At 32.7% G+C, this 13,049-nt stretch overlaps 2 protein-coding genes across 2 annotated transcripts; one reads left to right on the top strand and one right to left on the bottom strand.

Moving 5' to 3' along the window:
* Window positions 1-360: 360 nt before the first annotated feature.
* On the bottom strand, window positions 361-4,405 carry LOC100250218 (beta-glucosidase 44). The gene is made up of 11 exons (XM_002272377.5): window positions 4,012-4,405; window positions 3,859-3,917; window positions 2,913-2,988; window positions 2,738-2,809; window positions 2,363-2,450; window positions 1,815-2,067; window positions 1,602-1,717; window positions 1,296-1,513; window positions 1,156-1,187; window positions 974-1,076; window positions 361-879 (listed from the first exon to the last, which is right to left on the bottom strand). The coding sequence occupies exons 1-11, from the start codon at window positions 4,367-4,369 to the stop codon at window positions 596-598; spliced, it is 1,659 nt and encodes a 552-aa protein (XP_002272413.2). The 5' UTR covers window positions 4,370-4,405; the 3' UTR covers window positions 361-595.
* A 6,381-nt stretch (window positions 4,406-10,786) lies between these two features.
* On the top strand, window positions 10,787-12,210 carry LOC104881553 (uncharacterized). Its single transcript, XM_010662043.3, has 3 exons — window positions 10,787-10,923; window positions 11,077-11,152; window positions 11,365-12,210. Exons 1-3 carry the CDS (start codon window positions 10,888-10,890, stop codon window positions 11,859-11,861), a joined length of 609 nt encoding a protein of 202 aa, XP_010660345.1. The 5' UTR covers window positions 10,787-10,887; the 3' UTR covers window positions 11,862-12,210.
* The last annotated feature ends 839 nt before the right edge of the window (window positions 12,211-13,049 follow it).

Raw genomic sequence — 13,049 nt, 5'->3', positions numbered from 1 at the left:
GTCATGTCGTGTCGGCCCATGCAAGCCCAACACAGTACATAAGCCAAGTCACTCCTTTTTTTACGATTTAATCCAAAATTCATTAAAGGATACCTCCACTTTGTTATTTATTAGCAACATTATCTCACATTTGTGCATAATTTTTAACTAATAAATCAAATTTCTCCTCATAATTTACCCTTAGGCAAATTTTTGTTAATTACAATCCTCTTGGGCCACGTTTTTGGGCATCTAATCACTATAAAATTAAATCTCTTTTCCCCACCATTTGGCCTACTTTAAACAAAAGCCTTAACAAGAGAATCACCAATCCCAACTTTTGATCTTTCCAAAAGTTGTTCAAATTGAAGAAAGGCACCATTGGGCTGAATATGCCTAATTTTATTTAAGTCACTGACTGCAGTCTTGATCAAATAAGTTTAGATTTGTCTTTTTATTTTCCTGTATAGAAACCGGTTGTGCATGATCAATCACTCAGCACAAACAATACAGGGTTGAACTGAAATGAAGTTTCACTACCTCTCATTATTGACCTTAATTACTAGTACTACTGGAACACTTTAACAAAAACAAGACCTTCACACCATGCATGCTCCTACTGCTGCTTCTTTCTTTGGAGTAATTTCTTGAACCAAAATGCAGACATCTTGGGGTGCCTCTTGAGCTGGTTCTTGTAGTCAATGAAAACCATGCCAAACCTAGATGTGTATCCTGACTTCCATTCGAAGTTGTCCACTATTGACCATGCGAAGTACCCATGTACGTTTGCTCCTTCATCTATGCCCTTCTTTAATTCTATCAAATAGTCTTGGAAGTACTTCACTCTTGTGGTGTCGTGCAATGCCATGGGGAGTGTCACGTTCCCTGGATCGTCCATGCCTGCCACCACCCCACTTAAGACTATGAGTTTTGATTGAATCCAGGAAAAGAGAGGAGGGGAAGAAATTAAGGGAGGAGGACTTTCAGCCTGTACCGTTTTCTGAGATGATTATAGGTGGGTTTCCATACTGCTCCTTCACGTAGGTCACAGTCTTGTACATACCCCATGGTACAATGTAAAGCCAAAAAGAGTTTGCCTGAAAACATACAGTTGGTCATAAGGAATGTAGATATAAGTAGGAATTAACAGATAGTTATAGATCATATAAGCATTACCCTTGGACCAATTGGCACCCCGTTTCGGTCATCTGCAAATTTCAGGCACCAAATGGAAATGAGAACAAAATGAAGAAGTGAATCAGTTGATGAAGCAATAAACAGAGGAAATATTTGCAGGAGGCATGAGAAGATCTTACAAGCAAATCCAGCATTCCACTCTTCCTGGTAGCCTGTAACCTTAGGCTTAGGCTTATGTGGATCGAACATGTAGAAAGAAGTATACTGGTTGATTCCCACAAAATCCACTGACCCTTTTACCAACTTAATCTCTTCTTCACTGAATTTGGGAAGCCTCTCTCCAACAATATCTTGCATATTTTTCGGATATTTACCCCATATAATGGGATGTAGGAACCTGCAAAATAATTGCAAGCAAATGAATTCTCAAAAGTAAATCTATTCATTTTTATAGTCTTAGTTTAAATAGATGTTCTGCTATTTACCATCCAAGGTGAAAATCTATGGCTCTCTGAGCTGCTTGCTGGTCATCCTTCGATCTGGTAAGAGGTTCATACCAGACGGTGTCCAAGAGAATTCCAATCTTCCCCTTCTGTTTTTCCTAAAAATTCATAAAATTTTGCATAGATGAGAAATCCAGATGGTTTAAGCTCAAACCAAAAGTTAAAAAACAAAAAATAAAAAGAAGTAGAATGTACTTGATATTTCTCACGGTATCTCTGAGCGGCTGCCGCATGAGATAAAAGCATGTTATGGGCTGCAATATAAGGCTCGGTTGATGAGTTTCCAGCAGTACAATTTCCAAATGCCTTAGAACACCTTGAAGGAGGATTGATGCCATTGTCAAATCCTAAAGCTGCTATCACTCTTGGTTCATTAAATGTTGTCCAATGCTTAACCCTATCACCAAATGTCTTGAAGCAGAACTCCGCATAATTGGCAAAGTCTTCTCTGCAAGATTGGAGTATTAGAACTCATGTTTGAACAACTACTAGAATTATTTCTCTGCACACATATGACCAGCCCGGTTCTACTCTGTGACTCGATTTAATTCATATGAAAATACAACAAAAGTGATCCCCCAACAGTGTTTTAAGAACAATTTTCCACTAAATGATGGGCAACCGCACGTTCTATGGGATACTCTACCAACACCTAAATGCAGTCAGACCAAGACTATGCCAAAAATAAAGAACAAAAGCAAACAAGAAATTGCTTTAAGAGATAGCGTTATTGCTTTACTTACACTATTCTGCGGCTGAGCAAACCGTTGTATTTCTCCTGGAGCACTAGAGGAAGATCATAGTGATATAAATTTGCATATGGGATAATCCCTACAAGTCATACAGTAACAATTGCATCACATTACTTTTGACTGATTAGCAACAGAAATGGCATATTTGTTCTCATTAATTTAAAAAATGTGTCAAGGGACAGAGTCTGTAGTAATATCATAAGGTGCTAAAATTTGAAGGGCTGGTTTGTGACCCCAAGCCATCCAAATTTTTTCCCTGATAGATGATTTCTTGAATCAAGATTGAAACCAGTACTAAAACCATTATCATGTTTTTCTAGTGGGGAAAACATGAAACTCGCCCTTTATTTCCATTATTATGACTACCTTTTTTGAGCATGTAGTTAATCAGCCTGTTGTAATAGGCAACTCCCTCCCAGTTTACTTTCCCAGTTCCCTCTGCATGAAAACCAAGGGTTCATACAAAACATCATAACTTCATTCAAAAAATAGCATCGACCAATGATGTTTACAGAAGGCCACTGGCAAAGATTGTACATACCAGGGAAAATCCTTGACCAGGAGATGGAAAATCGGTATGCATCAAAATTCAAAATTTTCATTATGTCCAGATCTTCCTGCAAACAGGTAACAACAATAAAAATACTAAATGGAATAGGCCAACTAGTGAATGGTACTGTTATGATATATCAACCAATGCTCAATATCATGATGATTTTATTGCTGTAAGATGTTGTGATTTGGTCATATTCATAACCCAATTCATGGGGGTTGAACAGAGTATATGACTTGTTGTTAAGGAGCCTAATTCTGACAGTAGCTACTACCTCTACCCCATTTCATGGATCACCATGCCCAGTTTCATTTCAGTAAGAAATGGACATTAACCAGAAGATGAGTAGATCAAATATGAACCTTGGGGATTAGTATCACAATTATTAGCTACAGAGGCCAACCATTTGATGAATTTTGTGAGAAAAACTCATGTAAATCATAGTCTACAAATGGGTAGAGTGGAAGTTAAATCCAAACCTACTCCAGCTACCTGCATTACATTAGATATATCGCCATGCGGCTGAATTCATTGGGCAATAAAAAATGATCCAAAAATCAATTAATTTTGTTATAATTTCAATGGTCAAGGGGGGAAGTTGAGTGTGGTTGTCTGTCGTCACACCCTCATATGCCTAGAACACTTCACACTCTAGAATAAAGTAGAAAGCTTCATGTGCATAATTCACCCCCTTATCCTGGAAACTAGAAAGCTTTACGTTTCCAATATTCCCTTATTTAAGATGATTGAATAGTCAAGATAATTGCGCCTGATTTTCAAAAAAATTACCAACAATGCCATTCAGACTGTCGGTAATACCAATTCCGCTATACTGAGAAACTTGTATCAAACCACTACTAGTAGAATATGATATCGTCAGTCACCCATCTAGTCTACTTGCGTAGGGGCCAATCACAAATCAGATAGACCATACCTTGTACCGATGGTACTGGTCCACCGCCACGTCAGCGGTTCCGTTTTCAGCAATGTTCCCTGTACCACCATTTTTACTCTCATCCATCAGAGACACATAGAAGAAGTAAGAAGAAAGGCAAGGATCCAATGCAAAGTGAGAATAGAATCTGACCAGGTATTTTGACATAAGGGTCCCAAATGCATGGCCCTCTGCCCGCCTTATCGGTCATTCCCTCCACCTGGTACGCCGACGACGCCGTTCCGAACAAGAACCCCTTCGGGAAGCTCTCTCTGCTCAGCCCTCCTGTCTCCAGCCCCAACCCCTCCGCCCACTCTTCCGGACCCAGCTCCGACGCAGCCGCCAGGCACAGTATCCCCGCAATGACCATATGAGAGAAGCAGAGCAGCGGCCATGGCAATGCCTTCATCCTCAACCTCAAAACCCAATATCCCACCGAGTCTCTGACCCTGCAAGGCCGGAGACCCAGATATTTAATATTTATACGCAGACGCCCCCATAAAGGAGTCATGATTTTACTTAAATGACGGATCTGTCCTCAAACTTTCCAATTACATTATTGTCACACATTCATATCCAAATTTTTCCGCACTGGGTAAAGGATAAAGTTGTCTTATCGGTTAATATTCAATCAACAGTCCATTTAGGAAAGACTTTATCTCTTAACATTCAATGCAATCTATTAAATTAAAATAAGTCTTAATCCTTTAATCTTTTTCTTGATAAAGAAGCTTTGTATTTTGCCAAACAATTGAAATCATCTTATTTGAAATAAGATGATTTCTAAGCAATAGATTAAATTAAAATATATCTTAATCTATTGTTGATCCCTTCATCTTCTTCTTGATAAACGAGTATAGCAAATAATTTTTTATCTTATCAAACAATTGAAATCATCTTATTTGAAGACATTCCTCAACTTTTAAATAGGTAGTTTATTAGATGTTAGAGATAAGATTTAAAGACCATTTTTCTCTAAGTAGTCAAAGTCTTTTGGAAAACATTCATTTATCCAAAAGTAAACATTATCTTGATGTAAAGGATTTTAATAAAATTGCAAGCATTTTCTTTATAAATATATGCATAAATTTCGTGTAAATCTTGCAAAATAAGCAAAACAATGGAAAAATGCAAAACAAAATTTTTTTTATTAAAATTAATAATTTTAGGGATATAATCTTTGTTAATAATTTTTACACAAAAAAAAAAATCTATGATTTTTTCTTACGGAATCTAAAAATAGAGGATAGAAGTGTTATATTTATTTTGAAAGTCGGGTAAATTAGTTTTATTTCAGAATGATTTTTTAAACTTATAAAAAGATTTTATGAATTTTTTTCTTCTTTATAAAGTCAAGTCTTTTTTTCTTATTTGAAGTCATTTTACTGATTTGAACTTAAGGAAACCATCCCTTCTTTTATAGGTGAAGTTAGAAAATTAAATTTTGAAATTGGATAAGATTTAGTTGTTTAATTTAAAGAATTTTGTTCCTTAAATTTTACAACTTGTCTTATTTGCATTTAATTTATTTTTATTTCTCTTTCGACTTTAACTAAAAATTTTGACTTATTTGTAAAACCAAATTTTATAGTCTTTTAAATTTTAGTACATGCCACTTTTTAAATATATGCTATATGTCAATTATATGTGACTCATCATTTATCAAACTCAAATTTTGTTAAATGAGAAACTCACGAATTTGAAAACCAATTTACTAATAATTTAATTTACTAAAAATTTGTATGTTTCCAATAAAATTAAATGTGATGTTTAAAATTTAAACAATGATTGGAATTAATTTTGAATTTGTATTGACAATTGTTTTTCTAAATTATCTTTTATTATATCACACATTATAAAAAATATTTTTTAAAATTCATATTCAATGGTAAACTAAGGGTTTATAAAAAAATTATCAAAATATTAAAAAAATATTATAAATTAAAAGTAATTTTATCAAAATCACTGTCAAAAGAAACCTAAAAATAAGTAAAATAGAAAACTCTAAAATAAAACACAAAAAATTAAAAGAAAAGAGTTATTATTTAATATAATTGCCTAAGAAAAGGTCATTGAGTTGATAATAGGACAAATAATTTGAAAATATCAATAATTGAATCGTGAAGACAAATATTGTTGGAGAGCGTGCATGTGACCCCACATGAAGACAAATATTGTTAAAGCCTTGAAGGAATCACCCACCCTCCATAAGATATTGATATAAAATGATGTTGTTTTAGATTATATTTTTCCATGAATTTTCTAATGTTTATAATATTATTTTTCTTCTAAACAACCAAAGGTTTTGTATTTTGTAAATAGGAAACTTACTAGCAAGTGGACCATGTGCCATGAAGGAAAGGTCCATACATTCCATTAACTCAAATATCAGGGTATTGATTATCTCGTAATAATTAATAAGGTAAATTCAGGGTATTAGAACCCAAGATCATATGCTACTTATTGAACCACTCTCCCTAGTATTCATCTTGACCAACTAACAGGTCTAACTTAATTTATAAAAAGATCAATGGGATATAAATATACATACTTCAAGATTATCTATTTTCTCAAATAAATAAATAAATATGAGACAATTGCACTGTGATAACAACATAAATATGTTAACATTACGATACATTATGATAATACCTGATTTATACCGTTTTGAATTTTTAGACTTGTTATGGGGTTTCCTAATATGTTCTTAGCATGGTCAATGTCATAGTCAACTACGTTAAATCAAATACTTATGAATTCACAATATTTGGTTAAATGTATTGAGTTGTGGATGCTACTACACATTTATGATGTATTGGCTGCCAATGTGGTCTAAAAAGGCATCTTTAAGGTTGTTACTCCTTTCAATTAAATTTATTCAATTTTCTCATTACCCTTTTAATCAATTTTTGACTATGTTAGAATAGGACAAATCTCTAGAATTCTCTCTTGCAAAAATGGTGACTTGATGTGTTTATACAAAAAGGTCAAATGGGATATATATAGGCATGTATAGTACTATTTATTTTCTAAAAAAGCATAGATATGATAGAAAATGATTACACTTACCACAAAAATAACACATTATGACAACACTTAATTCATATAATTTTAAATTTTTGTATAAAATTGACAATTGTGAGGTTTCTTTCTATCATCCTGGGATTTCCTAAAATATTTCTTTACATTATTATAACAATATGTATGATTTTTCAACTCTAAAAAGTTCATAAACACTACAAATGAATTGTTTGATGCTTATAAGACATCACGAGTACCTTTTTTTTTTTCCATAAAGTAAGTTCTTTAATTTTTACAAAAATCATAGTTAATCCTTATAGTTTTCTAAATTGATGACCCCGAATGTAAGTAGGACCATGTCATCATCAGTATCATATGTTGTCATAGAGAATAAAATAACCTTTGTATGGTTCACTCAAATAGGTTAAGTTAATTACAATAATAGGTCAACAACCCATTAAGAGCCCTTGAACTAAAAATAAGAAGCAATGTACAATTGCAAAAAATGTCCATCATGTTTAGCATTTATTTATATTTCCAAGTTTGCTTGTAAGTTAATGGAATATTATACCGCTTCAAGAAGTCTTTGTAAATTTGATGTGACAAATACTTTGAAATTGACTTTATGAGTTACCTTATCACAAGAGCAGTTTCCTTGATTGCACTAAAGGTTAAGTTGAACATTTAATATTAGTATAATGATTGTGCACATTGTTTAAGGTAAGAACCTACATTTTTTTTTTTTTTTTGCACTTACTAAATGAACGATCATTCTCTAAGGGCACCCATTCATTGAATAACTCATAGATATTCGATTTGGAAAATTCTTTTTGAACTTGTACTAAAATCCCTCAACTAATGATCAGATCATATATAATGTATTTATAAATCCATATGTATTAGAAAAACTATGTTCACTCCTAATAATAGGTTGAGGATAATGGTTTAAATCGAATAGCTCAACTTCTATCTTTGCTCATCTTGATATGAAACCTTGAGAAATTCCTATGTTGGAGTCATTGTTGGCTTCACATGATGTTGTTGAAATGTGTGTCGGCTCTACTCTTATAACTACATTTTTAACCCACTAAAAATATTAAAAAATGTTGCTTGTATCATGGAATCAATGACAATTAATAATGCATTTATGAATTACTAATTCCTAATTTGCACATTGATTGTACCTCATTGAACTTCTACTCAACGAATCCATTATAGTACATAAATGCAAACATAACCATAATTATGGGATAACATTATATGCATATCCTCATCATCATCATCATCATCCAACTATTAAAATGTAGATGATCAAACTTAACGGTGTAATGAAATGTGTATTCATCTAAATTAATCTTTAACCATTCACATACTTCGAAACAAAATCATTATATGACATCCTTTGAACCATGCATGGCTTTTCTTTGTCCATCCTTGTATTGTATTTGACTTTATTTTTGCTAGTTATAATCTCCCCTCCTTTGTGAAGATAACTATAAATGAAAGTAAGTAAACCTTCCTTTTATAACTTTCAAATATCTCTATTTCACAATATTACAGCCAAGGTAATTGTTATAACAAAGATATAAACCAATTAATAATAATTATAATTAATTGAAAACATTATATATCATAAATAAGCATATTCGTAGTATTTGTAAAGTTAGGGATATAGCAAGATAATCCACAGTTGTTAATTTTGTAAAAAAATTCAAAATTTTCTAAATTGGGTCTTATCGTAATGAATTTTAATATTAGTGTGTTTGTATGTTAAAAGTGATTCATCTTGGTCATAATTATATCCAGTAACAAAAGCAATAATTTTAGAGAAACCTTTTTGTCCTTATTGACATCTAACATGTTATACCAATTTACTAGCAATATCCACCCAATGCATTGAATGAGGAAAAAAACATATATATATATATATATATATATATATATATATATATATATATATATATATATATAAGAAAAAAGTATGTAAAAAAAAAACATTTAAAGAAAGGCCATACAAAGGAAAAACGAAATCATAAATGACAAAAATTAGATAATTCAGTTATTGTTATAAAACGTGAATGAACAAAATATAAGCTATAAAAGAGAATTAAGAGAATGAAAGAAAGAAAGAAAGAATAGGAAGAAAGAATGAAATAAAGAACTTCCGAAGGCTTCTTTTCTTGGGATGGATTCTTTTTCATTCCAAAATGTCGGCTTTAAATTGCTTTCATTTAATACCCTTATTTAAGATGAGTAAATGAAAGCTTTTATTCTCTTAATAATACATGTGGTAGTCATTCACTCAACATTGTTTATTAAGCATTTACAACCGTGATTATATTTCATTAAGTTTTTATAATTCTTGTACGTTTTAAAAAATTTTATAATTGATTTTAGCTTTTAAGAGACTAAGATTTTTGTAGAAAATATACTCTAAGAGGATTTCCAATATCTACAATGAAAAATCGAACACCATCATAGCCCACAATAATATCACATCTTTGTTTACTATACCAAACAACTAGGAAAAAAAAATAACAAATATTTTTTTTTTCTGAGATTCCAAATTTATCTCACCAATATACCCAAGTCAAGTATCTTTTTTAATGAGATTCCAAACTGGTTCCAATAATAGACCCAAAACAAATATTTTTTAATGGAAATTAAAACTGGTCTTAATAATACACCCAAAATCACAAATATCATATCCAAACAATTAGGAAAGAAATAAGAAATATCTTAAGCCATGAGCAATTTAGTTTCATTCCAAGTTCTAAACCAATTTTTTTAAAGGAAAATCTTGTGTTAAGACAAATATCTTCTATCTATAAAACCAAATAAAAAAAATTACACAAATCAAAAAATAAATATGTGGTATCAATATAGATTTCACTTTACCCTTGTTTGAAATAAGATGATAAAAGTTGATCTCAAAAAATAAAGACAAAAGCATGGGAGAACATTAACTCGTATTACAGAGCTAGATTTTTTTAACGGAAAACAAGAGAAGCTTTGTGGAGGGTTCTTTCACTTCATGTGAACTGGATTTCTTGTAGGGAAAATAAGAGAAGCTTTGGAGGAAGGTTTTTTATGATATTCAACATATCGGGAGAAAGTTATTAGGACTATCTATATGTACAAGTTTTTCTTAACCGTGTACACTCGTTTTAAAGTCGTGAAAGACCCTGTTGACTTAAAGTGAATAATATTTATACGATTAGATGTAAATCATTATAAAATGGTATCAAAGCTGATTCTCAACCTTGGTATAGGAGTTCATTTGACTCTGTAAAATGTGTTTATTTGTATAAAGGAGTGTTTATAATATTTTATATATTAAATAAGGGAGAAAGTTATTAAAATTATATATATATATATATATTAAAAATTAATTTTAAAAAACAATTATAGAATGTTGTATAACAAGCTATCAACAATACTACCAATAGTATATTTCAGGTTATAACTAAAACATTGGACAAATTATTTGTAAAAATGTTTTAGATCAAAGTGTCATGTATAAAAATGTTGTTATTATAATCACTTCAAGTTGTACCATTGCTAAATTACAACAAATTTTTAATTAAAAATGAAATTCACCTTTCAAAATCTCTAATTGAGGGGATCAAAATTTCCACAAATATGGTAAGCTTCGATCCAAAGAAAAAGTAATATTTATGCACATATTAAAAAAAAAAAAAAACTATTAAAACAATGAGGGGCAATTCTGGAAAATCGAGATACCGCGAATGAAGAAGAATATATCACTGAAATAGTGGACCATCACAAGGAAGTAGTGGTGGTGATTGTCAGGTTGAAAAAATGGTGTGCTTACTGATGTAGTGTATGGCTAAGGAGCATCAACATAATTATATGGCTGTGGAAACCCAGTCAAAATCACACTATTCTTTCCACTATTTATCCATTGCTTCACTTTGTCTTGAAGATGCACACAAGGAGCCACTGAAGTAGCTTCTTACAAGCACAAAGCATCAGTCCAAATTCAAAATGTCAACAAGTGGGTTCCAGCTCCTAAAAATACAGGTCTCCGACTCTCCATTGCTTCCTCCCTCCTTTCCCTTTTCTTTTTATTTTGTTTTTTCTTCTCTTTCTTGTCTCTATTTTTCCCAACATTTGTATGCATTTTTACCTTTCGAGTGTTTTTCCTTCTTTCGCATGCTTCTTTTTCTTGCACAGACGTGTGTTCTCAAGGTACACGTTAACTGTAATGGATGCAAGCAGAAAGTGAAGAAACTCCTTAGCAGAATTGAAGGTCCTGATTTTGATAATACCCTCATTATTTCCTTTTTCAAGCTCATATATTTGTAGGCCATTCTATTTCTCTAGGCTTTTTGTTTGGAGGTTCTGCTCACTCTCCCATTATTTAGAGTTTTGCACAACTTCTTCCTCAGAGCCATTTGCCTAATTCCCTAGCTTTTTGGTTTGAACTTGGGTTTCTTACCTTTCTTTGGGTTTTTGGTTCAGGAGTTTACTCGGTAAGCATAGATGCAGAACAACAGAAGGTGACAGTGACAGGAAATGTGGATGCTGCCACTTTAATCAACAAGTTGGTGAGACGTGGGAAACATGCAGAACTTTGGCCCCCAAGTAACCACCAAAACCAGAACCAACAACATTCCAATTTCATGAAAGATGATGATCATAGCATACATCCAATGCATTATCGAATCAATGACAACCAGCACATGTTGCCTTCCTTTTATGCCATGGAAGACCAAGATAGGTGGGCGAGGGGGATGTATCTCAATCAAAGTATGGGGTCAAAGGCTATGGCAGGTTATACTGATCACAACATGGCGACACCAACAATGGAAGGATATGCGTATATGGGTGGTGATGCAGACAATACGCTAATGGGTCTGGAGAATTTTCAGGTCAATGCTGCTGGTTTTGTTGGCTTGGGAGGTTATGGATGGAGCGAATTTCAAGATTTTTCTGCAGGGTTTCCGTCTAACGAATAAATGGCAACATCTATATGCATCAATCCCTAATTCCTTCTATTAATGATTATTATTACCACTATACTTTCAGTTCTGCTCCATACCCTCACTAGTAGCCAGAAAAACCACACTTCAGTAGTCATGCAAAAAGCAGACAGATTACAAGATGTCTTTAGCGATATTGACACTCAAATCGGTACTCAAACAGATGGTTCATTGATTACAATCTTTCATCTTTGTTTATTTGATTTCAAACTTTTTGGGATTTAATTTTCACTTAAGAGTGGAGTGATTGATACATTACCAAACAAATCTCACACAAGAACCAAACAAAATGAATGATTATTGCCAAACCATTCATAGCAAAAGTTATGTGATGTATTGCATCTAAAACCCAAGTCTCAACTGAAACCTTGTGGGTTTGCTTCATAAGGGGAAACAAATAATGTGATCTAATGACTAGTGGCCAAGGCATCTCGATCTCCTTATTCACTAACATACTAGAAAATTTAACTTTTGAAGGGTATTAATAACTAGAAATAGCACCATCAACGAACCCTCCCCTCATGGAGATTCATATGGTTTGAGGGACTGACTGTCCACAAAACTAGTTGGTTTAAATTCAGATGAAAATGCTTTATGAAGACCGCTTAGAGGGATCAAGCTTTATGCTCCCTGCGTCCTCACACCTCAAATGGGAGTTCCTAAGGACCACTCTACCCCCTTGTTTTATTCTGCAAGTTCACAGATGAGATTATGCTGAGGCTTTCTATTTTACAGAAGCCAAAACCCATTCTATTCTATGCAACCTTTTCTTATCCTCTGCTTATTCCCTATGCTATATTGTAACACAACAATTCTAATCATCTTTTCCCACAGAAAAGTTTTATATTTCATGCAAAGTACAGTTTCCTTCTGTGTAAGATTTAAGCAATTCTGACATTGCTATCAAAGGCAGAAAACTTAGAGGAGGTATCAAAAATAAGGGAGGAAAAAACAGAGAAACCTATCCTGTGATGGTTCTGAAAAGGCATTTGGATAGTGAGAAATATATCATAAAAGGGATAGCATGAGTTTTCTCTTCAAAAACTGTTAAATTACAAGGAAGAATATTGACCAAAAAGTGTATTTTTACTTTGAAACACATCATCTGTTTCATACCGAATAAAAGAAAAGTTTTCCATATGAATACTACTGCAGCTGGCAGGT

Source organism: Vitis vinifera, chromosome 14 (genome assembly GCF_030704535.1).
Source record: "Vitis vinifera cultivar Pinot Noir 40024 chromosome 14, ASM3070453v1".
In the NCBI taxonomy this organism is placed as follows: Eukaryota; Viridiplantae; Streptophyta; class Magnoliopsida; order Vitales; family Vitaceae; genus Vitis; species Vitis vinifera.
The sequence above is the reverse complement of the archived record's forward strand: the minus strand, read 5'-3'. Positions and strand labels throughout refer to the sequence as shown.